This window comes from Opisthorchis viverrini (assembly GCF_000715545.1).
Source record: "Opisthorchis viverrini unplaced genomic scaffold opera_v5_255, whole genome shotgun sequence".
NCBI lineage: Eukaryota > Metazoa > Platyhelminthes > Trematoda > Opisthorchiida > Opisthorchiidae > Opisthorchis > Opisthorchis viverrini.
Genome location: NW_008751911.1, coordinates 203,054 through 230,443, shown reverse-complemented (window position 1 = coordinate 230,443; position 27,390 = coordinate 203,054). Strand labels below are relative to the sequence as shown.

The 27,390-nt window shown below is 43.7% G+C and overlaps 1 protein-coding gene across 1 annotated transcript in view; it reads right to left on the bottom strand.

Moving 5' to 3' along the window:
- Window positions 1-27,390, bottom strand: part of T265_09082 (hypothetical protein) — a gene marked incomplete at both ends in the record, with an annotated part of 101,741 nt that overhangs the window by 6,314 nt on the left and 68,037 nt on the right. The window contains 8 exons of the mRNA XM_009175067.1: window positions 5,770-6,425; window positions 10,409-10,469; window positions 16,871-16,934; window positions 17,031-17,196; window positions 19,177-19,305; window positions 19,805-19,924; window positions 22,495-22,736; window positions 23,151-23,456. Of these exons, the coding sequence (XP_009173331.1) occupies window positions 5,770-6,425; window positions 10,409-10,469; window positions 16,871-16,934; window positions 17,031-17,196; window positions 19,177-19,305; window positions 19,805-19,924; window positions 22,495-22,736; window positions 23,151-23,456 (1,744 nt within the window). The remainder of the gene's footprint in view (window positions 1-5,769; window positions 6,426-10,408; window positions 10,470-16,870; window positions 16,935-17,030; window positions 17,197-19,176; window positions 19,306-19,804; window positions 19,925-22,494; window positions 22,737-23,150; window positions 23,457-27,390) is intronic.

Below are 27,390 nucleotides of genomic sequence, written 5' to 3'. Positions count from 1 at the left end.
AACTTAAATTTGCAAAAGGAAAGTTTTCACTATCAGTATTAATGAAAAGGGAAGCAAAGAGGCAGGTATTAGAGTTAGAGTTAACCTCCAGATGAGATGAAAGTGAGAAGCCCTCTCCGAGATCCTAAACAAAACAAACTTCGCATTAGGTCGAGCTCAAAAGCAGTAAGGCGTACAGGAAAGAAGGTTTCCGGATTTTGAACATCACATCGACTGAAATACGCAGGTGGGATTTCCACTTGGGATTTATTTTTAACAAACATAGTTTTCAGTCATTGTACTATAACGCATTTATAGAAGCTTCGCCACAATGTGAGAAAAAGTCGGAAATGCGCGTTTCTCAAACATGTTGGGCGGAATAAGAAATATCATGCCCGTCACCGGTTTTGCTCAACCTAAAGTAAAACGTGCAGAAAAGATGCGGATCTTTGCGATGTGCTCAAGGAACACTCGATCACACACTTTGCCGAACCTCTGTTCAAACAAAAATGCAGAAACAGCGGAGTTATAGTGTTCCAAGGACAGTACTACCCATATGTAGAGAGTTGCACTATCCAACTAGAGAGCTGTGATTTATTCTGCGTTTACTTCCTTCGGAATTATGCAGTTTTGTGGTCCCGATTAAAGAGATGCCAATGACCAGCGCAGCTGAGGTTGTTGCTAATGACTTTCATACTTTGCTGCCAAGTCATTGCTTACCCCCTCCTGGATCGTTTCCAACCTTCAAATGGTTGTGCAAAAAGAGTCTTTCGAGGAAGTCGGTCGGCCGGAATTTTTTTACCTCCCCAGTATTCAGCGACCGAACTTCTGACTATTATAGTAATATGGAGCGCACAGCAGCATTGTCTACTCGACCATTGACAAATAAGCTAGTATCAGGACCACTGCGCAGTTGATGCAGGTTCACAAAATCCGGATGGGAATAACATCATTGACTATATCACTGAGACCGGCATAGCTACCCAGGTAAACAAATCCGTCTACTATCTCAAATGGCTAAACCGCAATCATGAGGTCAGGATTCAATCCCGTCCAGTATTGCAGCAGTACTCTACACTTTGCAGGTGTGAATCGCATGCCGAACTGTGTGGCGGAATTACTCAGATAATCTAACAGTATCAGTACAATGTTGTCAGATGAAGGAAGAGGTATATCGCTCGTGTACTCGATATGGGACTTGAGATCATTTCGATTCCACCAGCATTAGAAGCTGGGGTGTGTTCCATGACCATATCAAAGGGGAATTTGAAGGGGAAAGCTGTAAAAAGGCAGTCTTGTCTGACACCACTTGATGTGGTGAACTCAGGCGAGAGCTGTCCGCAGTGGTTGGATTGCAGTGTTTTAAAGACGATGAAGAATTTGTAGGGAACACCTTTTCTCCATAGACACTACCATAGTGCCTGACGGTCCACATAGTCAGAAGCTGCTTTCAAGTCAAGGAAGTGGTCGCTGGAAGCAGTGTCGCTGTTCCAGAACCTGTCTGATTAAACATCTAGTATGGGCGTCGAAAGCTCCTATGTAGAAAGGATCTCGGAGATTTAGCAGTGCCATTTTGTTTATTGTTAATAGACAGCGGAGTGTATAAGGCACATCGGTCAGCTAACTGACAAGTAGATGACTCAGCGAGGTTTGCTTGTTATTTGGGAAGAAGTTGGAGGAAATCGGTAGACAAAGTATGCGGGAAAATTATAATTCCTGGTTGCCCAGGCCGAGGAAGTGGGTTTGGTTGAGGTACTCCCACAAGACAGTGGAAGGATGTGTGGTTCTTTGGAAGCCTACCTGGAACCGATGATTCAATAGTCTGAGTTGCTTGGTTGCAGCGGGTCGGCTTGACCCGAGGGCGCAGGGCTAAGGCATTACTGTCTCACCAGATCCTTTCTACATAGGAGCTTTCGACGCCCATACTAGATGTTTAATCAGACAGGTTCTGGAACAGCGACACTGCTTCCAGCGACCACTTCCTTGACTTGAAAGCAGCTTCTGACTATGTGGACCGTCAGGCACTATGGTAGTGTCTATGGAGAAAAGGTGTTCCCTACAAATTCTTCATCGTCTTTAAAACACTGCAATCCAACCACTGCGGACAGCTCTCGCCTGAGTTCACCACATCAAGTGGTGTCAGACAAGACTGCCTTTTTACAGCTTTCCCCTTCAAATTCCCCTTTGATATGGTCATGGAACACACCCCAGCTTCTAATGCTGGTGGAATCGAAATGATCTCAAGTCCCATATCGAGTACACGAGCGATATACCTCTTCCTTCATCTGACAACATTGTACTGATACTGTTAGATTATCTGAGTAATTCCGCCACACAGTTCGGCATGCGATTCACACCTGCAAAGTGTAGAGTACTGCTGCAATACTGGACGGGATTGAATCCTGACCTCATGATTGCGGTTTAGCCATTTGAGATAGTAGACGGATTTGTTTACCTGGGTAGCTATGCCGGTCTCAGTGATATAGTCAATGATGTTATTCCCATCCGGATTTTGTGAACCTGCATCAACTGCGCAGTGGTCCTGATACTAGCTTATTTGTCAATGGTCGAGTAGACAATGCTGCTGTGCGCTCCATATTACTATAATAGTCAGAAGTTCGGTCGCTGAATACTGGGGAGGTAAAAAAATTCCGGCCGACCGACTTCCTCGAAAGACTCTTTTTGCACAACCATTTGAAGGTTGGAAACGATCCAGGAGGGGGTAAGCAATGACTTGGCAGCAAAGTATGAAAGTCATTAGCAACAACCTCAGCTGCGCTGGTCATTGGCATCTCTTTAATCGGGACCACAAAACTGCATAATTCCGAAGGAAGTAAACGCAGAATAAATCACAGCTCTCTAGTTGGATAGTGCAACTCTCTACATATGGGTAGTACTGTCCTTGGAACACTATAACTCCGCTGTTTCTGCATTTTTGTTTGAACAGAGGTTCGGCAAAGTGTGTGATCGAGTGTTCCTTGAGCACATCGCAAAGATCCGCATCTTTTCTGCACGTTTTACTTTAGGTTGAGCAAAACCGGTGACGGGCATGATATTTCTTATTCCGCCCAACATGTTTGAGAAACGCGCATTTCCGACTTTTTCTCACATTGTGGCGAAGCTTCTATAAATGCGTTATAGTACAATGACTGAAAACTATGTTTGTTAAAAATAAATCCCAAGTGGAAATCCCACCTGCGTATTTCAGTCGATGTGATGTTCAAAATCCGGAAACCTTCTTTCCTGTACGCCTTACTGCTTTTGAGCTCGACCTAATGCGAAGTTTGTTTTGTTTAGGATCTCGGAGAGGGCTTCTCACTTTCATCTCATCTGGAGGTTAACTCTAACTCTAATACCTGCCTCTTTGCTTCCCTTTTCATTAATACTGATAGTGAAAACTTTCCTTTTGCAAATTTAAGTTTATCATGTGACGTTTCATCACAAAGAAAACGAACCCCGAGAAAAAGCAGAAGATTATGCTAAAATTATCCGTTCTATAGGTGTTCGGACAACCCAATAGCTGAGCCCACAAATGCGTCTGCCTCCATCTCATTTGAACTACGGTGTCACATGGCAAGTGTTTACTACTTTTGGAGGTCAGTTTTCACTACGCGTTTCCGTCGAGGAAACGCGGAGATTTAGCAGTGCCATTTTGTTTATTGTTAATAGACAGACAGCTGTATAAGGCACATCGGTCAGCTAACTGACAAGTAGATGACTCAGCGAGGTTTGCTTGTTATTTGGGAAGAAGTTGGAGGAAATCGGTAGACAAAGTATGCGGGAAAATTATAATTCCTGGTTGCCCAGGCCGAGGAAGTGGGTTTGGTTGAGGTACTCCCACAAGACAGTGGAAGGATGTGTGGTTCTTTGGAAGCCTACCTGGAACCGATGATTCAATAGTCTGAGTTGCTTGGTTGCAGCGGGTCGGCTTGACCCGAGGGCGCAGGGCTAAGGCATTACTGTCTCACCCTTGATCAGGCTGGGCACATTACGTACCTTTTGATCAGCACCAGACTCTTTGATTTTGAAAGTATTTCGACCGTGTTCAATAATGCGTCGGCGGTCACGGCCGACCGTTGGGTCGATATTTTCTAATACAGTTTCCTCCGTTGAAGGCAACATCGCTGCTTCCATGAATATCGACATGCTGGTCGCTTGGGGGAAGACCTTACTGTCTGCACACCCTATGGCAGAGGACAATACGACTTTACCCCCAGACACCCTCATATTACGAGGGCTTGCTGCGCTTTGTGTAGCTGCTCCCCTTTGGCTTTACTGGCATGGTTGGACCTTGTGGAACGAAGTTCCAGCCAATATAGCCCACAGGATCATTGAAGCACTTAAAGTGGAGTTTTAAGTGGGGTCGCAGAGGAGTCATGTATTTAATTACTTGTGTACTAGAACGAAGCCTAGGTAAGAGCAAACGAAAGACCAACGTCGGCCTCAATAAACAGACTCTCCGAGCAGGAGTTTAACACAGAGTTGTCCGAGCTCCAACTCTACATCTCACGTGAACCTGTCTGGTGAAAAGGAGGGGACGAGTCATGTGTGGTTGGGATTTCGAGAATACACTAGATTTTACTGAGAAAGGGGGCATTAACGTTTGGGTGAGAGACGAAAGTTATTCACTTCCAGACAAAGGACGATGCAACTTGTTTGGGTTAAGAGTAAGTCGATACTGAATCGCTAACTGTTAAACGGGAGTACTTCAATACACCTCAAAATGAAAAAGCTAATAAGGCCCTATACATTTTAAATGAGATTAGGTGAAAAAGTTCTATTTCTATATGAATATGTAATCAGTGAAGGATGACGGACAACAGGCCCTCTCAAACTGAGCATCATTAGGGATAATATTACGGGTGGGATAGCACAGGCGCACGGTTCACTTGTGAGGAGACGATAACAAACCGAAAAGACATAATTACCTTGGCAGGGGACATTTACCAGTAAGTTGTGCCGCTTGGAAAAACTGAATCAAAGTTATGCGACAGCGTTGTAGAATGCTGCGCACGGCGGCCCGACTGACTGTGATGGATAGGTCACTATTGGTTTGGACCACAGTTTGTGACGCGCTACTCGCCTGGGTTGACTTTTCATCTCCTCTGGTGGACTGCGGTCCGGAGAAGGCATGAGCAAGAAGCTTACTGAAGCAAAGACGAGCGAATTCCTCACGGAATGCATACTGACGCAACCTATCGAGATTTAAATCCAATTAAGTGGGGTCGCAGAGGAGTCATGTATTTAATTACTTGTGTACTAGAACGAAGCCTAGGTAAGAGCAAACGAAAGACCAACGTCGGCCTCAATAAACAGACTCTCCGAGCAGGAGTTTAACACAGAGTTGTCCGAGCTCCAACTCTACATCTCACGTGAACCTGTCTGGTGAAAAGGAGGGGACGAGTCATGTGTGGTTGGGATTTCGAGAATACACTAGATTTTACTGAGAAAGGGGGCATTAACGTTTGGGTGAGAGACGAAAGTTATTCACTTCCAGACAAAGGACGATGCAACTTGTTTGGGTTAAGAGTAAGTCGATACTGAATCGCTAACTGTTAAACGGGAGTACTTCAATACACCTCAAAATGAAAAAGCTAATAAGGCCCTATACATTTTAAATGAGATTAGGTGAAAAAGTTCTATTTCTATATGAATATGTAATCAGTGAAGGATGACGGACAACAGGCCCTCTCAAACTGAGCATCATTAGGGATAATATTACGGGTGGGATAGCACAGGCGCACGGTTCACTTGTGAGGAGACGATAACAAACCGAAAAGACATAATTACCTTGGCAGGGGACATTTACCAGTAAGTTGTGCCGCTTGGAAAAACTGAATCAAAGTTATGCGACAGCGTTGTAGAATGCTGCGCACGGCGGCCCGACTGACTGTGATGGATAGGTCACTATTGGTTTGGACCACAGTTTGTGACGCGCTACTCGCCTGGGTTGACTTTTCATCTCCTCTGGTGGACTGCGGTCCGGAGAAGGCATGAGCAAGAAGCTTACTGAAGCAAAGACGAGCGAATTCCTCACGGAATGCATACTGACGCAACCTATCGAGATTTAAATCCAAATTGAGAGCACTGTCAGTCAACGGATCTCCGGGACCGAAAATTCCTACTTCTGTTTGCCTCACGGCCATTCCAACAGAACACCGGGGACGCCTTTTCTCCGACTTCTCAAAAGAGTTTCCCATCTTGTTCTGCAGCCTGGATGACTGAGGTACATCCGGTTCAGGCGTGCTAAGGCCATTACAATCCAACGCGAACAGACTATCACCCGCATCCGAAGACCAGCTATCTGAACCATCGAGTGCTGTGACGGCACTGTTTACGGTAGCTTGAACGGATCCCAAACTCAACAGGTTCACAAGACGGCTGATAAAAACATCAGGCAGCTGTGACGAGCTTGATAGGAACAAGTCACTGATCAAATTGATAAACTATACGGAAAAGGTGAGGGTGAAAATGGAAGATTGAAGGGTTATTATTATTGTCACTACGGAGGGAAATGCAAATATTTGGGTGGTTTAATTTCTTTTGCTTGGAATGATACAAACGTCCAAATTCATGAAGAATTTGACTACTGATTCTGAAAATTTGCCTGGAAGTTGATAAGCCATGTTCACAGGGGAGTTTTAAATTATTATTAACAATAATATCACTTCTAGTCACCGAAAAGGAGTTCAGACACACCTGATGCGAAAAAAAACATGGAGGAAATTAGTGTACCGTGTTTACTGGGGATGCATCCCAACAGTTGAACTGCTGTATGCACATGCCGTAGGCCACACTAATGGAACAAAAGGCTTCAGGCAAGTTAGCGCTCAAGTACCAAAGCACACACATGCTTAAATAGGATAATTCAGGAGCATTCATCCTGCGCTGGCGGAGCAGCACTAGGGTGCTTTCCCCTTTCGGGTTTTCTGACGATCGATGATAAACACTATTGACGGGTCTTAACGTTAAGGAGATGCTCTACGTGTCCCAACCAGTCGCGTTAGAATGGGAAGAAAGGAGCGATACGGATACAAGTGCATTAAATTTTGAGACCACCCACAAACCGGTTCAGCGCAGTGAAGTGTGCTGAACACTCGGCAAACCATACAGTAGACTGATGATACCGTAAAGTAAACATCTGAATTTTCATAAGGTTTTCTCCGGGACCGGATGCAATTGCGAGCAAAAAAGGAATCCCCGGGAATTCCCCTTCGACTTCTGCCAAACGAAAGCCAATAAATATTTACCCTGTTATAATTCATTCAATTTAATTTGCAGCTACGAATTGCAAATAATCCTCAAATTGTGGTTCAGTAGGTAGAAATTCGCCAGATTAAGCAAACCGAGAATTCCGTCGTCCGGCAAAACAAGCAACGTTAGTGGTTGTAACGAAGAACAGACTCACAGCCAGAGTACATGAGACCCGAAATGTCCTATAAAACTAGCCAGAAGTACATTGATGATGGGTGTTTCCAAAAGGAAACTTAACATCACATGCCTCAGTTGAGGAATATGCAGGTACAAATCCAGTAAACGGAATCAAAACCACACAACAACCGAACTACTGTTGAAATCTGGTTCAATTTTGTGTAGGCTAACATAACCTAGCAAAGTTGCTCTGTACTTTTCTGATTTTCAATCCTTGAACTTCAGTCGGCAATTATATGCCGTAAAACCACGTGAAAAGACAAAATGCCAGGCTCATACTGACGGACCTTCAGTATTCTGGTGGTGCTTCTGTTTGCAAACGTAGCCACAAGCAGTCGCTTGTATTCCACTTCAGTGGATTTTGAAAACTACGCGAAGTTCACTGGTGGAACAGATGGTCCAAAGCCAATGACTGGGAAGTTGCTATGCGTGTAGAAGCAATCGATATGAATTAGCTGAGGATGCAAGGTTAAACACACATCGGTGTACCGGAAACAGTTCTGAAGGTACTTGCAAGTATGTAGATGACCCTTCGGCGGCTAGACAATGGTCGCAAAGGTTGGAAACATTGTGGAGAGGGGATGGAAACCATTTGGAATGAGCTTAAGTCACCGCTCACCCTCACATAGTTCGAATGTAGTGGCTGTGTTTTTTTCATGTAGCGTAAAGAGAATGTTACTGAATCTAGCCTTCTTTTCAGAGAGGTTTGGTTAACAAGCGGTGGATTTATCGCTAAACAACGTTTCGCTTTTGACACAAAAGCTTCGTCAGGCCGAGTGAGTAAGTAAGTAGGTTGATTGGGCTTTAAGGCAGTCAGGGAACCAATCCGTGAGATTTCTAGTGATTGGCCGACTTGATCAGTACTGGTTTTCAGTGTGATGTTCCCGTTTCTTGGTTAGAGGGGGTGACTAACATTCAAGATATTGGTTGAGGGAGAGTTTTCTCCATGTTGAATCCGGATTTTTCGACCTTGCTTTCTATGTCTAGGTAACTTTAATGGAATATTCCTCTTGGGGTCGTTCACAGATTTTGTTCAGCTGTGTTCGTCGCTGTGGTGTGAATCTTAAACCCCGTCTCAGAATCTCCACATTTTCCAAATCAATCTTATGCCCAGTGTCTAGTGCATGCCCTGCCATGGCCGAATATTTAATTATCGCCTGATATTCATCTACGTTTCTCGGTGGTCTGCTAATGGATCAATCATGCTCACCGGTTCTGGTGTGCGATCTTCTGGCTGTCTGACCTGTACAGTCGTTACATCTTATTTTGTATACACAGTTCCTAGTCCTATCAACTGGAAGGCAATCCTTCAAATGCACCAACACCGAGCGTAGAGTGTTTCCCTTCCGGAATGTTACTTTAATGTTGGCCGTATTCAGTATCCTTCCAATGACTTCAGATGTTCCTGCTTTGTATGGAATGACTGCTGTTCCGATCCACTCCTTGTTGGAACTTGGTGTTGGCATCAATGCCTGCCTTATTTGTTCTTAATTCCACTAAGATGTCTCAGACAGAAGAAGCAAGGTCGAAAAATCCGGGTTCAACATGAAGAAAACTCTCCACAACCAACAAACAGGAACATCAGATTGACACCCAGCACTGATCAAGTCGGCTAGTTGTCCAGCAATAAATCCACTGATTGCTTACCACACCTCTCAGAAACGATGACTACGCAATCCGACCCAAACATTTTGTAATTGATTGAATCCAGACTTCTTTCCTGTGCTCCGGAAGAGCGTTTCTGAATCCCGAAAAATTATCCAATTCCTGTTTATCTCAAGGGTTCTGAGCGTTTTGAGTTCTAAATGAANTTTTGAGTTCTAATGAACCTCCAAACAGGTGCGTAATGAGTCCCTTGCCAGCGATTTACTAGTCTTCTCTGCTAACGAGTAAATTATGCTAAAGCGTCCCGCTGTTAAATATTACGGCACCAGTCCTACACAAAGTCTCTCCTAACCTGGGCACTTAATAGGCAGGCAATTTACTTCTTCGCCTACAGTTGGACGTTTATGTTCCCCGGAAGAGAATTCTAAATTCCGTAGCTACTTGCCTTCTGTCCGGATGACTTCGACGTGCTTGCGTATCGGACTGACTCTCGAGTTCCTCACGTTTAAGCATTTCCATGCAAGTTAAGGGGTTCTTTCGTAAGTTTTAGCGGACACCACTCAACCTACACATACCACTCTGTTTGGAGGAACTGCACCCTTTCAAACTCGACCTCCTTTATCTATGAGCAAGTCGCTGTCCGTACATGGCACATTTCCGTAGATTGCTCGAATCCTCGTGAATCGGAAGCCAATTATCAATACTCCCTTGCAATGGATTTGTTTTGTGTCTTTTACAAGTCGTCCGTGATTGCCTTGTGTCCATCAACCACTTTTCCAACAATGGCATTAACAAGCTAAACAACAATCCACACAGAGTGAAATCAATTTCTACAAGTGGAAAGCCGGGAGTACATCAACCGCGCAATCCCCAAATTAAAAAAATAAAAAAAGCTGAAGTGGAAATCGAACTCCAGAGGACAACAACGGATCTAATAATTAACCAGCACTACAGTAGTGTCACTATGTAAGGACAGTTTTATGTAAGTCAGACGGAGATAAAAATGGATTTAGAGTAACAGCCAGAAAGTTAATAACCCATTCAGCAGGTGTACCGCGGCAGATGGGCGTAGGAACAGATGGAAATTTCCCAAGGGGATAAAACTGACAAAATGAACGCCACAAAGATAGTCATAGAGTGTGAGTAAAAAGCGGATGGAGAAAATATTGAACCAGGAAGTTCACACCCAAAGTTAGGATGTTGAACAGAAGGCCGTATGGGCTAGTGTTTTCCTCCAAAAAAAAAATTATTAAGCTTCCTAAAAGTGACTGCTTTCGGAGGCAATCGCAATTTCCAAGCCCATGAAAAATGGACATGAATTAGAGCACGCAACACATTTCCGGTGTGGTTGATGACCGAGAAAATATCGAAAAGAGGCGAATACAATACATACCTTGCAATCAAGCTCTTCGTGTTGCTGGAACTCGTTAATCGATAATGATGACGGTGGTTGTCTACAACAGAAATCCGGAAGGTGGGAAATTCAAAATAATATACCCGATGAACGCGAATAATTGAACTGGTCTTAGATATTAATATAGAGTACAATTTGAGGGCAAGAATCCTGCTCGACATCCCACCACTGAACTCGGATATAAATTTGTGGTGAAAATGAATCCATCGACATACAAAAGATGAGCAACGACAATATGTCAAGAAAGCATAACACGAGCGCAAAATGGCCAGAGTAGGGACGGATCAACGGAAGCAATCGAATCGGGTATTGACTGCGGATCACTGAGAATGTTCAACCGTATCAATCCTGTCCACTGAATTGTACCGTTGTGGTAGACCACAGCAAACGCCGCATATGGATAGTGTTTCCAAACGGAAATATCTAGCTTACGGATGCGGATGATGACAGTTAAAACAACATTCCGCACTCGGGCTCCCTCCAAGCTTGGCAATTTCAGACTTGGGTAGTACATTACTTTACAGGCAGCAGGTTAGGCGGCACAGTAAATAATCTCTCGGTGTGATACGTCTACCAAGTGAGCCAAACAGAACCGTCTACGTGTCGTACGATGCCTTTCGGCAGCCAGGATTGAATATGTTTAGATATTTATTGAAACAAATTGTCTCATCGTCCGACCGATACAGTGAGCCCTGCAGAGGCAAGCAAACTGGTGGGCATCCAACGAACTGGCTTGTCATAGCAGCCAATCATTTAACCCATGTCTGATCATGGGATACCTGGTGTAGGTTTCCTGTGGACTAGAAGCGCCAAATGTGGGTTTGACCTTCCCCTAGTGCTCCTGTGTGTAGAACCATCTCATTTTTATGGTAGATGCAGACAAACGGGCTTATGGCCTGTTTTGAACCCGAACTGTACATCGGTCACAAAATACACCCATTTACCTATGAATTCGCTTTTAACGGGCGGCAACTGGGTCCCAGCTGGAACTGCCGTTTACGATATTCTTCAGGTAGTATACAAGGTAGACGGGAACTCAGGGACTGAGTCTGCCTGATGATCCTCAAGAAGAACTAAAGTGGTCTTGGGCTGTCGAGGAATCTTCAGCAACTTTGTGAATAATTCCATTCATGGAAATATACTCCCGTATCTCGAATATCTTACCAAGTGAAACATGAGACCACTTGTGTACATCACATTCAGTAGAAGGTGATCATAAACGAGAGATTCAGCTGTCATTCACTTGATTCCCCTGTAAGAAATGATATACGATTGAGTGTTTTTCACGTGTTTAAGGGTAGTTCCGTTCTTTGTTGAACTATATCTTCTGTACATATTTACGGTGTTCTGTTAAAAAGACACCACACCAAGCATCAGTTATCGTAAAGCAAGAAAAATTTTAGATGTCGGAATACTGGCCAAACAGATTTGGCACCCAGCTGAAAACATGTATATGTTGGCTGAACGACGTGGCCTGCCACAACAGTATGAACATCACATGAAAACAGAGAGGACTGACACAATCGAATATTTCCCGTGATCCGTGTTCAACACGAGATTCAAGTAATTCCATCGATCTGTTTCTATTCTGGTAACCTAAGTTCTGTGTAATGCTTCCTTCATTTGCTGTCCTTACTGACCCTATACATGTCGATGGATTCGTTGTAATATATATTTGAGCTTGCTTGTGCGATACTGAAAAGGATTCTTTCATTCGAATTTGTTCCAAATAAACCGAAAAAGTCCGTTTATGGTCATTGGTTTGTTCGCTGAGCTGGGCAATTTGATAACATAAGTTTCATCACCAATCGAGGTGACATCAACAGTGTGTGGTTAGAGACCGTGACGGTGCGTAGCGATGGGTTGGTGGTTGTGGCATTCGTTTATAGAAGCCACTTCTCGTTCTCTTAATAAAACGCTACTTTCTGTGACGCCCCATAATTGGTGCGGGGTGTACATCTAACACATGCGAGAGGAAACTAGGTGAAGTAATGCAAACGTATTCGATGATTCGATAGCTACTTTTGGAACATGTGGGGGTAAAATACAACAGTTAATAAGTAATGTGTCAAAATGTGCACTTCAGATCAGGTTCGAGTGGTCAAGTTGCACCTCTAAAGTGCTTTTACTCGTGAAACACATTTTTGTAGCATCATATTTGCATCGATGCCGAACGCGAATTACAGTGGTTCCTTGACTCAAAAGCGCTCCAAGTGCAGCACGAAACTAGGAAGCCACAAGGTTGTTCTTAAACTTTTTCCCACGACCTTGTTTAAAGATCCTATTGGCTGTATTTCCTTTTAAATTGGGATTGGTGGCCGTGACAGTTAAGTGCATCATCTGTTTTCGTTTAGAAATTAAACTAAAAACGGATCCAGGAGGGATTTTTCACTACCTATGAGAAGCTTGCTTGTAGATAGTGCTTTCATTCTGTGAAAACGTTCGGGAGGAAATACAACTGCCTGCAATCGGTTGTGATGTCGATTTTTGGTTCACCAACCGATGACCATCCCTTTTCAAGGGATCTGCTTTCCTCAACTGCTAAGGCTGTTATTGGACTGAGACTTTCTAAGGTCGCAGTCAGTGACTTGTGTTTGCTGGTTGTTGATCAGGTGGCTGTTGATCTGTTCGCCGAGCTTGGCAATTGGCTTGCAAACGTTTCGTCACCATACGAGGAGACATCATCAGTGCGCAGTTGAGTGGGTACTTCTTCCTTGCCTGCGTGCGCTTATATAGCATTCGAGGGCTATCTGTTTTCTTCTGACGTGATTGGCTACTTAATGACTGTGCTAGCGCCTACGGCGTCTTGAAGAATATTTAACATTGTTTGTCCTTTCTTCAGTTGTTGGTCTTTAGACGGCGTGTTTCCTATCAAAATTTTTACATACTTTGGGATTCATCTCATCATGATTTCAAATGAGACATTTCTCTCGTTTCTCCCATATTCTCCTGTTACTCTTTCGCACTCATCGCTTGCATTCACTTTTTATGTTTGTGACCATGCTCTTCGAAAATAAATGATAAAAGTGGTCTTCTGGCCCTGAAGAATTGGCGTAAACTGGATTTATAACTAAGGTAAATCATCCACTTTTCAAGCAGCTCAAAAGAGCACCTCATTCTCTTAGATGCCAATACCCGCATCCTAAGTTGTAGTCTGATTGGGATGTTTCATTTGCATAGTCATCTATTACTTTTATTATTGGCAAACACTCCCTTAAAGAGGCCTTTATGTGTATCAAGTTTACGAAGGTCATCGTCGTCGTTCGATGCGACTGAAGAGTATGGGGTTAACAGTGGATCATTCGCATCTCAAGTGACCAGGTCGGCTGGATTGTTACTATCTGACGGTTTCAAACTGAAAGCAGTAATAATACATGTACACAGAATCATTCCTTACCTACAGTGATAACCAACCATACCAGAAAGTATGAGTCAGCGAAAGTCTATAGTTAGATTCCCCACATTGCAAGTTACGTGAGCCGCATTTGAATTTATAGCTGCTGTACTAATAGCTAAGGGTATGGAAGGATGGAAACTTGTAGATACTTACGGAGCCATTTGTCCGATTCTGTAGGAAGCTTTCTCCGTCTGTCTCCATTACAGTTCGTTTTTTATCACAGTGCCCAAAACAAAACTGTACTCATGAGAATACCCTCGTTCTAGAAATACCACCGTCCCTTGAGATATAAGAACGCAGTTAGGTTCGAAACGTTGATTTCCCCTCAAGTAATACGACCGCAGAATGAAGGCCATGATTCATTTTCACAAACCACATGGAAATCCGCAATCCATAAACTAAACATTTCATCAAGCTTCTTTCAGAAAGCTCGGCCCGAGTCCACAAAATTTCTGATCGCCACTTGACTTATAGCTCACAGTGAATCCATCAAGTGACCGCAGCAAACCATTCCGTTGTGCAAGACTGAACAAATCGAGATCCCCTAGCGCCCGGCTTGCAATTGAAGCCACATTGTGAGAGACGCTATTGAAAATCACTACGACAGTTTCGAACATTGAAAAGATAAGGATGCGGCTGTCTAAGGCATGAACCCCTGTCCTTGATATCCGTACACGAAGACCGCGGTCACAAATTCAATCTGGAAAATGCTGACATTGTGGCTTACGGAGACACGATACACGGAAGAGAATTTCTGGAAGCATGTTACTCCACGGCAGATTCGATCAACCAGTGCATCGAACTGGATCCAATTTACTCACCTCTACGTGCAAAAAACGAACATCTCAACCGGAACACTCAAGGAGGACCGAATACTGGATCCGCAAACAAAGAAACAGGGAACTCCTTGGAGTCAAATCAATTGAGGTCACAAACCGGGACTCGGGAGGACAAAGGTTACTCCAGCGTCGACGAGATAACGACGGCAGGGGGATGCCAAGCTCAAAGGTTAAGTGGGCATTGGCGAACGAGGACGTAGGATAACAGAGCAACCAACGGAACCGCCCGATCGAACAATCAATCGCGATCAAAGGTCATCCATAGCTAAAAGTACGTGTATTAACAAACACGTAACACTACTCAACGCATAACCACTAACCCACTGCTACGCACCATTAAGTTCCCTAATAACGCACTGATGATGTCGCCTCGATTGGTGATGAAACGTTTGCAATCAAATTGTCCAGCTCAGCGAACAAGCCAACGATCATAAGGACACAGTTTCATTCAATCTAAACCATAATTCCTTGAAAACTGGAAACTCAACAAACTAGGTGTTGCACACACTTCAGTAAGCAGTTACACTCCAAAACGTTCGATAATTTATAACTTAGAACCTACCATCAAAATATAATTGCGGGGTTTACGCTTCGTAGTCTAGAAAAGCACCAACAGGCCGTAATTACGGAATTCGAAAGACTGAGTATCGGTGATTGGTAAGCCGAACACCTCATAGTTGCTTGAGGGGAAAATAAGTGAAGTAACCAGGAAGTGAGGCGAAGTGTATCAAGTTGGCAAGCCAACACGAATTGTGGGAATATAAGACATTTTGATTTCCGATACGGCTTCAGTACTGAAAGTGTGGTTTCCACAGCTTGAACGGTCGGTAGTTAATCAGTGGCTACCACAAATAAGACAAGCTTGGCCTCCCAAAAAAGATCACCCTAAATTGCTTCGTGGCGCAAATTCCTATCCCAGAAATTTGCATAATTAGTTGTTCGTGGCTGCCAGAACTTTGAAATTGGTACCAACATAGCTCATATTTGAACGATCATATCCATTTGCTGGGTTCTCTCACAAGTGAAGAACAAATTTACCAGACTTCGTACAGTGACAGAAACACAAGATGGGGGAGAAACCGACTTGTCGACACGTTGAGTACTTGATTTGAGTGGCACTTAGCATATGATGCGGCATAGATATGCGAATTACTCGTGAGAAAGTCTTAAAAGATTCCCATCATTCGCCCTCCAGCATGTCAGTCATCATTTTGAAAGTTCTTCGGCATGTCCCCCCCCCGCAGAATGCAAAGTTGTGACCCAGGAGGGGTATTGAAAGTTATGGAAAGTGGAAGAATCTAAGAAGATGTATCAGACGCGATGTTAGTGTGACGAATGAGGTAGGTGTAGGAGTTTCGAAGACCGAAATCAGGACGGCCAAATCATGGCATTTGCGGTGCTGAAGGTAGCACTTGGTATAAAAAGCCCTGATTACCATTTTGGTGAGGGTTGTGTTGCCATACTGTTGCAAGATTCGGTGTCTGCAATCCGACGATTTAGGCCGCCTACGAGTCCTGAACTGATGCCTGAATATCGTTGTTGATACAAGCTGTCAGCGAAGAGTCAATAATGATGTGAATACCAAGCAGTTGTCTGCTGATTTGCTCACTTCACGACACTAACCAGCGCCACCCAGTACGGTGACTCAGTCATCATTGGTTGTTTCATTATCAATACCAAATTCAGATCGGCGCAAAAAGAAAGGCGGGCAACATACAGTTTGGCGGGAAGTAATGTATGTGGTTACAGAAAATCTGAGTGCAGTGGGTGGAAAGGTTTCAGGTGACTTTCCTTGTTCCTGGCCAGAGAAACTGCGAGATATGAGAGCAAGCCGAAGTCAAGGGAGTTCAGTTCCTATGCCCAGTGACTGAGCGTTTGATATATAGTCTATATACTATACAGCAACATGCACCTTCCCTGTCTTATTTTACCAATTTACCACCGTCGTTTTTCCAAGATAAGTTGAAGCTACTAAATGACAGTAAAGCACCAATTTCGCAACATTTGAGTTGCCGTCCGCGACGGCGATGTTCGAAGCGATAGTGAGCAAGCCATGAGTTTAGAACTTTACCAAATGTTACAAGAAATGATGTCGGTTTCCGAAAGGCTGTCGCAATTCAGTCCCCTCACGGCGGCCAAAATTCATGCAAGCAAACAATAATCGACTGCTGAAAAACTTCAGAAACATGCGGCCAAAGGACTTACTGTTGGTAGAAAAGAAAGTCATATAGAGTTTGACCAATTTCGGTACATAAACCTTCTCTGATTCCTAAAAAGAAAAAAGTATGCCCAATAACGAATACAGCAAAACTTATCAGGAATAAATTTAAAGTGCAGGAACACCAACAGTGATACAAAGACTTACCGTTTGTCCCATCAGACCGGCGTTTTAAAAACGAAGTTGGCTGCTTTGTTCTAGGTATCAGCAAAGGCACAGATGTCGGGATGACTTGAAAGAAACAGCGACTGGCCAACAACCAAGTGGATTGAGAAGGACAACCATATTTCAGCGCCAAAGGTTTGTGTAGGGTCTGGATTCAAGGGCAATAGCGAATTACGGAGCTGGGTTGAAAAGCGTATTAGCAGACCAAGCCGTCAAACGTCAATAAGAAAAGTAAGGGAGACAAAGGTGTAGGGTGCAAACAAAAGATGCCGAAAAGCCGTTGCAGTAGCATCTCATAAAACGACATCACCAACAAAAACTTCTGCCTACCGAACACCACATAAATATCAACCAGCGTTGTTGATCCAATTTGTTTTCCGACAGGAGTTCGACGTAGTGAAGCAAAGTAAAAACATAAATAACGGACGTTTTATTACGACTCCCCATATAATATGAATGTGTTGTATTGACCACGGTTTACCACTGGACTGAACGTAGAGGCTTACAGGAAGTGAAGAACCTAACTCAACTTAGGCTGTCCGATACCCGCCACTGAGAGTTTCGGATAGATGGGAGGATGAAGCAAAGGACATGGCGAGTGAGTTTCGATTCATTCCAGACTGTTTTAACGGGAAATAGCTTCACTGAGACTGAGCCATGTATATCAGTAGAGGGCGATGGTTGAAAAGCTAGTGAGGTTGTATTGCCACCAGGTGCCTAGACGTTAGGTCCCACACGAGCGCGCAGTTGCTGTAGATATCCCCTTGTGTATGCTTGGATCGATTTTTCAGACCACAATGAGTCTCAAATGGTCCAGTTATACATCCTACCAACGTGCCTCACGACAATGGTCGCTCATTTAGTGACATTCTCGGCCTGAGTATACTGTGGTATTAAGTACCAGTATGTGTAGCGCATTGATGTCAGTGATGACGATGGCCTCAATATTCAACCGATTCAGTCAGCTCTATAAGACAGCTGTTTCGCCTCGAAATTTTGATCTAATTCACCGCAATCTTTATGAAGCAATGTGTCAACGGTGATAAAAAATAATAGTCACCACATCTCTGCTTTCCACAGCTCAACGGAGAGCCCCACTCAAGAGCCCAGCATAAAAACTGAGTAAATACCATAGCTAACGATTGGGATGAGGTGAATGTTTTCTAGGTCACGGTAAGGAGATGAGGGCCCAAGAAATGGGGGAGCCCAATGTGAATACAAAAACCGTTGGACAGTCTACATCAGCGGCAGTCCCTAACGTTAACGAACAATGGAAACCACTGGCTACGATTGGAAACAACGGCGTTCAGTCATTCAAACTTGGTTCAAAAGTCGAAAATCGACCCCGGATTTACAACATAATCATACAAAGTGGTAATAACATTGAAAAAATCATACAGTAATTTCAAGGATAACGACAGAGCCACTACTGACTTTTTCAAAGACTCTCTCTAGGAAAGACCAACTGGAAAGACCGTCCATCACAAAGGGCTCTTCTAAATGGGTTTTCTCCGAAGGACATTCGAAATTTGAAGCCTACTACGCTAAACAGCAGAAACCGGGCAGAAAATTCAAACCCGAGTTGTTCCTCGTTTTCGAAGAAGCTTGGTGACAATCGGTAGATTTATTGCTGGGCAACGTTTCACTTTTGGCACAAAAGCTTCGTCAGGCCAAGTGACTAGGTTCAGAGGTTGGTCGAGATTTAGGGTGGAAGGAAAACCAAACAGCCAGGTCAAGCTAAATCTCTGTTGGGTGTCGACCGAGGGATTTTTGTGTTAGAGTGGTTGAACGAGTGTTGGATCAGTGGTGAAACCTACATGAGTTTGGGTCCAGCCTAGGGTCTAGTTCTTCTAGTTCGTTCATTTAATGGTCCCTCTTGAACGTCGTTTGAACCTTTTGTCCGTCTGTGTGGATGAGCTAGTAAGAGGGATGCTGTCACCTTTGGTCGGGTTGAGATTTCCACCCCAACTCCTCCGGTTTTTCCTAATGATTCTACGTGGATTGACAACCACACAGTCACGTGTCAACTCGGCTTACCTAAGACCGCTTGCTCCTATATCATTTTTTTCGGTTGTTAAAAGCAGTAGAAGCTAAGCATTTTTAGGACACTTGTAAGAAAACAACTCACCTTGACTATAGCCTCGAGGACTTCAACGCGACTTTGCTCATCCCAATCCGACCCAGCCAGGTAGACGTCGACTGTGAGTTGCAGACACTTCTCAGAAAATGTTATGTAATTTAGTGGGACGATTTCCATCTGAGGATGTGAAAACAACAGAAATGCTGGGACCATTCGGTTGAATATGAAATAGTCTTAATAGGAACATATGTGAACCGTTGTCCTGGGGGCTATACCAGTGTATAAAGCAGGGTAAATCCGAACAGGGGCAACAACTATGACGCAAACCAATACTCAACAAAAAATGTGATGCAGTAAAATGGGCGCGCTGGTCTGAGTCATTCTCGATTCTTTTCACACTTGATTGTGACGAGCGGAGTGTACAGGCGAATGAAATCATTTCAAATTGGAATAGCATGCGTACGGCTAGACTCACATAACCACAAAAAGGTCATCATGATCCCCACAAGTGGTCTTTCGGTCCAACAACGTAGTGAGAAGCTAATAGCCAAAAGTGAGTCCCGCTAGTGTAGGTAATCAACATTTTGTCAAATGTTGTAAAGTGTCATCAGTGGTTGCATGGCTATTTCAGTCAACGATACAAGTGACAATAGGAAATCGATGCTGAACTACTCACTCGTCCGGGACCAGATTGCTCGGGTTTGGGGATGTAGACAGCGTAAGTTGCCAGAGCGAGGACCAGCTGCAACATTGGCACCAAATGGCAGGACAAATCACTGCCAGAGGAATGTATATTCTGCGAGTGAAGAAATGAGATGGGGAGGAGAAAGAAAGCAAAAAGAGAACTGTTAAGGGGGCGAGTGTCAATGACAGAAGAAAGACGCTAGTTGAAATGCCGACAAAAACACACGTCTACATTATGATTACCCAAGGAAGCAAAGAAACACATTAGTTGCTAGGTATTATTTAGGGCGTTGGATAATCACTCAACAGTGAACATATGCATTTGGATAAACGCGATTATTCGAACGTGTAGATCGTGCGTCAATACACTAACCGTTACGTTGCGTGCTACTTCAAATATAAGTTCGGCTAACGATGAGTTCCAATAAGAGCATAGTCCAGAGCATAGTCCCTTGGAGTGGACAAACAGCGTGATGCACGAGGATAAGACGGTCCATAAAATCACATGTCTACACTTTGTATTACACAGTACGACAGGGGTTGTGGTTGAATAGAAGTTACTAGACGTCAGAGGATGCACTCGATTGAAGGAAATGGAAATGACCTGCTGGAAGATATTTGTAAGCAGTCAATAACGCACAGTTTACAATGCGAGGCTAACGGTTTGTCCACAAAAAAAACATTATCGTTCAATCGCCCACCTTACCTGGCATCCGTTCTCAACAAAAGAGGAGTTTACATTGTAAAAAAGATCCTATTCGCAAAAAGTGGTTGAGAAACAGTCTTTTTCGTTTTATTAAGAAATATGGGAAACATTTAGAGATATGTTTCGAAAAAGATAAACGTTGGCTATGGGTGGGACGTGATCACACAGAAACACAGACGGCAACCATAGACGGGTATGAATTCGTTTGGCTTGTTGTAGGTGCGCATGGAGCCCAAAAATATAAATGCTCGACATCCTCTAGTACAATCGATCTTGTTCTCAGCTTTCTACGGAACCAATGTCTTTTCCGCAGGGGCACCTCGTGACTTGAGTTACATAATTGGACCCCTAGTCGTTGATCTGTAGTCAGTATTGCGCCGCAATATGGCAGTGAAGCATCGGTGTTGAACACTAATGTTATGCTGCCGATGATAATGATGATGACGGTGACTGCGCCGCAAAGTGAACATTGAAACGGACCATTGGTTCGATCAATGAGAGGTACTAAGTGTAAGATGAAATAAGGCGCTCCACCAGGTGTTCAACGAAATAAACTCAATTCTAAGGACAAAATACGTTTACTGGAACGAGGGATAAACTGAAAAACCCTAGACAAGCTGAATAACTACCTATTTGAAGATTGTGGAACGACGTTGTAAAAGCAAAGGGGTGCTTTGAGATGTATATGCGCATTTACATTCAGCATTCTAATACAGTTCTAAGCGAAAACCGACACCAGACTCGGCGATCTCTTCCAATCAATATGCATAGAAGATTACCACCTGAGATACAATAATGGGCGAAATTCTTGAAAAACAACCCGTTCTTCTCGAACATCTCAGCTTTTTCAGCCCAGACACTTAAAATTTGTATCCACCATAGTTGACCTCCGTAGACTAGTAGCTACTAATGAAGTGAGAAGAACTCAATCTAGTGAATATTATGCCCGCAGCGTGTACAGTAGTTGTATTCCTATGCGGTCCCGTAGATTTCTAATTCCCGTCCACGATAGCTAGTCACTACTTTTCACCAGTGGAGGCTATAACTCAAACCACCCAGGAGTAGTACCAGTGATTCCGTCATCTGAAAACCCAAAGGTTGTACCGACAGTATCGTAATGCACTTCGGCATTTTATATTCATGGTATCCTTTGCATTCTGTCACTTACCGGAACAGCATATGAGCTATTCTATCAATTTCGGCATTTTATGGAAGTGGTTTAGCATAGATGATTCCCTCATCCCCATCATCACAGAGGTGGCCAGTTGAAGGCCGGACTTAAGCCTAGTTGAGAATGTCTGTGACAGCACGCCAAAAAAATGCGCTCCCGACCTGGTTCTTTATTGATAAGAGCAGTTTTAAACGGTCGTATGGTAGGAGTATTGAGAACTTAAGGTTTGAGTAGCAACACATCTGGGCAGGGTATTTTGATTACGCAGTACGACAGTCAGTGAATGCTGTCAAGTTTGGATGCATAACCGATGTGACCAAATAAAGAATCCACACACTGCACGGATGTTATGCGACATAGTGAGAGTCACTTATCCCTTATAGAAATGATGGAAACTGCCATAGATCTGAGATGCTGAACTGTATTTAGTACAAGTTCAGAGCACCAGAGTTGAGAACGATAGTTGTCCTGGATAAAATAACTTTATACTGAGTTCGAGCACTAGCAGGTTCGAATTCACAAAAGACTTCGATAAATCCTGTCTGGGTCCGAGCGAAGTGGTGGTGTCCCACCTCGTACTTCTTATTGCTGGTATGGCAGATATACAGTGGGAATTTGTCGGAGTCAGACTTTTTTAAGCCAGTTGGGAGTGATCTTTGAATGTCCAAAGATTAACAGGTAGGAACAGATCAGATTCAGTATCTCCGTGAGGACAAAATGAAAAAAACGCTGATCAAAACACTGAGTAGATGTACACTCTTGAACTGTACAAAAATGGGACCAAAACGAAACCAAGCTCACATACTTCCAGTAAAAATTCCACACAGCGAATAACTACTTCTTGCAACGGAGACAGTGTGCCATCATCAGTGACGGGTAGTGGTGCCGAGCAGCTAGCCATCTGGGGATACAAATAGGCAACGTGCAGGGGAGTGAGTACACCGAGTCGAATTATCTTCTCCAGACGCCCGAAATCCACAGCAGGGAATGATGATCGTGTGCGAGTAAACAGCGGGATGAACAGGTCAAACAGAAGAGTCACGAAGGCTGCCGTTGGAAGGAATACAGGAGGTTGCTGTGAAATTCAAGAAGGAAAATTGTATGAAAGTGCGCAACCACAAACACACGGCTCCGGCAAGTTGACAGTAGTCCAAAACTATGCAAATAAACAGCTTAGCGCTGGTAAGGAAAATGAAGTTTTTTTACATTGAATCGAATGTCAAGCTGAGAAAAAACGTAGTTCGTTTGATTGGAGTCAATAAATAATGAAGCAGTAGCGTGCCCCGTCTGCACAGACGGAAAAATGTCAACCCATGCGTTGCCCTAATGGAGTCAACGGAACGATGTAGTTATAATGTCGCAATTAGACACAACCGACATATAAATTATAAGTTATTTCGCCCTATCGTGGTAAAGTACAATTTGCGGTGAAGAAAAATTAGAAAAAAATGTCACTTGCACTTGGGGAGCTGGCTTCATCCCCATTTCCGTTTGTCTCATTGCTTTCATCAGTCGGTTCGGGTTCGGCCACATCAGCAGCTCTTCTCGATACGTCCACACCGCGAAGATCCACCGAACTCAGTCCTATTCGCAACCAGGCTTCCCATACCGGTGGCCATAAAGAGACTCCATGAACTGTTTGCGAAGCTCGGATTTCCAGTAAAATTTGCAATGCTTTCAGTGCTGTTACCGATATTTCCGCACTATTAGTGAAAGCATGCAAGTTAATCTGCTCCAAGAATGCGAGCCAAAACTTCGGGTATTCTGCTGTATACAGAAAGAAGATAGCCAATAGCGAGACGGGAAATACAAGTCACTAAGCAAAAAATATGCAGTAATAGGCAGTTATTTTCCGCAACCACAATACATTTGTAGTGATAAGCTTTTACGTGAGCTACGTGAACCGTACAAGTGCCCTCCAACTGATTTTTACAGAGAATTTGATGTTTCATGGAAAAATTGGGTGTAATAAAAGATATGAGTGATTAATACATAGACAGCACCGGTTCCCCACACAAGAGGTCCCCAAGCGACAAACACTTCAAAATATTTTACAGCTGAACCCTGTCCACAAACAACAGCCGAGCACGGAGCGGGTTTCGATCTCCTCCCACCACACTGTCTTGAGAGTTAATTCAGTTCTCGGAGCTGGATTGTTGTCGGGGGAGCCGGGAGAGTTACTTTCGTATGGTGGTCGTTGGCTTGTTCGCTGAGCTGGGCAATTTGATTGATTCGTATGTTCAACAAACCATCGCCTTGCGGTATGCCCGCAAGGCAGACTCACGACGTTTCTAGGAAAGTAACTAACTATGAGCAGGGAACAGAAACGGGAGGTTTGAAGGTAGGCTCATTAGATGAATTTGCTGAGAAAGTGACAGTTTGAAACAAACTTAACAAGATCCTAGGAACTGATGGTATCTCGATATTTTAAGCGTGTAAACAAGGACGAACAAAAATGAAACGAATGGAAAAGCTCCTCTAGTCAGAACAGTGCAACGGCATCCCATCCTTGGATGATACTGTGAAAATGAGTCGATTTCTCGGATTGCCTGTCTTAAATAAAAGGGTCAGCATGCCAAAATTCTAGTGTCGTTTTGCCATGAAGGAGGCAACATTCGTTTATAAATGGGGGAACTACATGAGTGAATGTTAACAATCGTCGCTCGATCCTAATGAGGTTCAATGCACAGAAATTTATCCAGGTCGATTTTTCGGGGGAAAAACATCCAAATCCATAAAACACACCCGCGTACGTTTGATTCAAAAAGTTAATTGTGAACGACATGTACTTATGCAGTGTTTATCTAATGCCTTCCGCAAAACATTCAGCACCAATTGTCGCTCATCGGTTATCTTACAAAGCCTCCCATGACAAAAAAAACGTACACCCGGAGCTGATATACTGGACACCGTCCCTATATTCAGCAGCTGAGGTACTTTGGTGGTGCGAGTAAAGTCGATCTATGCTGAAGAGCCGAAAAGCGTTGTACAACTGTTCAATCTTTGTGTGGCAACATCAGGAGTGTGAATATCACGAAGCAGCGACCTACCGGCTGAAGATTGTGTAGACCATTGAGCCACGAGCGGCTGATCGGAGATGCTACTAACTCGCATTTAGAAAGGTGAATTTATAGCATGAAGACAGGTATGGGCTGCTTTCTACAATATCGACTCCAGATGGGAAGCCAATGCAAACCGAGAGATGTTTTCCTTTCTGGATAGATTACTCATAGCTTGAAAATAGCAATGTACAAGCTAATCACACCACTGTGTCTTTCGGATCGCACATTGAGAACTCCAGCAAATCGGCCCCTCCACACTATTGTCCACTCAATCTCGTGTGCTACTGTCCAACGTGGATCCTTTAATTTAGCATTCCAGAGCACCAGTCACATAGTCACACAAGTAGTTGGGCAGTTACAAGTACAAAAAAACACACAAAACACCCATCAGACGGGTAAATGCTTGGGGCAGTAAGTTTACTCTACGACACTTCTTCGCATAAGCACTGGTGATCAAACAACAAACATTTTTCAAAACCCAAAATAGATCTTCAACGCGAACCTAGGCCGTCGTTCCAAAAGTGAAATCTTCGATTGCACACTGTTTTTGGTCTGTTGGCTTCAAACAGTTCCAAAGAACGGGAAATATCTCACCCACTTATTAATTGAGTGACTATACAGACAACCTGTCAAATCGCAATTGATGGTCGGATAAGGAAGGCCCGCATACGCCCAATAAGCGGCATAAGAACATGTCTCAGGAATCTCTGGTGTAGTACAAGCGAACTTGGCAATAAGAGGAAATAAAACAACCGAACCGTAGCAGAGTGCTGAAATGGTTCCTCAAGAGCATGAGGATGTCCAAGCTGAGCTTCTTTTGAAGCGAGTCTACGAACGCCGAAGCCTCATTTGGCGCAGCTATACATGACCTCGAGGCTTTATGCACCAGATGACTTAAGTGGGTGGAAAATTTGACCTTTGACGTCCCGGGACTGCAATAAGTGCATGATCTGAGACAATTACGGTATGTTTGGCGACGCAGACTACAAATCAAATGTCTTATAAGTTCAGAACAAAGCACTGATAGACAGAGCTGAGGGCAAAGTGGTGTACTTGTGCACTAGCGCTAGTTCCCAAGACAACTGTATGAGTGAAAAGCATTGACCGAGATAGGTAATACAATCCGTTCGTTTAGGCCTTGCGATGGTTTTCGAATAGACTGAGATAAACCTAAGTGAACATCCCTTTTCCATCTCATGGAAATACTACGAGTAAACGAGAGATTACATGGAACATGGATTGCAGCATAATTGTGCAGGGTATTCAGGATGTATTCCAAAACCTGGCAAACAAATAGATAAATAGAAAGGAAACTGTCATATCAAAGACTCGCTCTGCCGCTTACTGCAGTAGTGCTAACGAAAATAAAAGGCACATCTAGACAGGACAACTGGATCACACAGGCATTTGATAGATGCGATACCTGGGCACGATGTTGCGACATAGATCCCGACAAATCTGTACTAATGAAACGCTTCAGGCGAAAAATCTGGAAACATTCTCGAGCCCAACGGCTATCCCTAGGCGTTTGTTAGGAAAGTGTATGGACGCCAAAGGCGGAGGATGTTAGCACCACCAGCGAGATCATACGATCTCCACCAATTACGAAAACCAAAAGAAATTGCGCCCCCGTGATACAAGTCAAAGTTGTATTGCCACTGACCGCCAAATTCAACACCACCTGCCGATTCACACATGGTTGCATCGTCAACGGCTTAGACAGAACGGGATGAAAACTTGAACTGAGGTTCGGTTAGCAAATGCTGTTGGATACGCAAAACAAAACCCATCTTGAAGTGTTAGCCTGGCTTGTTGCTCATCTTCCAACTAATAACAAGCATTGTATGGATCCAGTTGATACCGAGTTCAGTACATCAAAAAGTAGGATTTGAAATTTTCGGGGGATATTCGCTATTCATAACTAGTAGAAGTCAGATTGGTGTTGGCTGAAGCAACGCTTGGTTTCTTTGGCACCACTGTGGTAACGCGGGTTTTTTGGTGGTATGTTCTCCTTCCGTTAAATTATTGCCGAAATCTGTAGTACAATGAAATAAATCCGGAATACCATAGCAAACTGCACTGTTGCCTTCTACCTTCACGTTCGTTACAAGAACAAACTTCATATGATCCCTATACAGTCACACAATAAGAACCAGCGTTCAACCAACAGATACATAATGTGAATCGAAGACAAATAGGATGTTGCTGCTCCGCTTAACCTGACATTAAAAAGCGCATGCCCTTCATGGTGATCAAGGAAAGAGCCACAAGGGCGAGTGGCCCGAACTAGGGGATGTAAATTTTTCAAAAAAAAATGCAAAAAGAAAAACAACACAAACAAAACCACAGCAGACTCGAAAGTTAGATCAAGTAAAGAGGTTGCTTCCCTCAGCTGGAAAAATGTTGTTCCCCATGAAACAGCAGTGTCAACACCAGTGTTGCCATTTTGTGGGGGGGAGGGGCACACAGAGAAAAATGGTGCGATAAAAAGGTATCCAACGGATAAAAATATATTTAAATTCCCAGTTGGACGGGGGGGAGTCTCGTCATAATTGCAGTGTGTATTATTTTCGCAAACAACCGAGTGCAATAGTTAAAATTATGTTCAATGTGTCACAAATAGTCCATCGAGCAAGTGT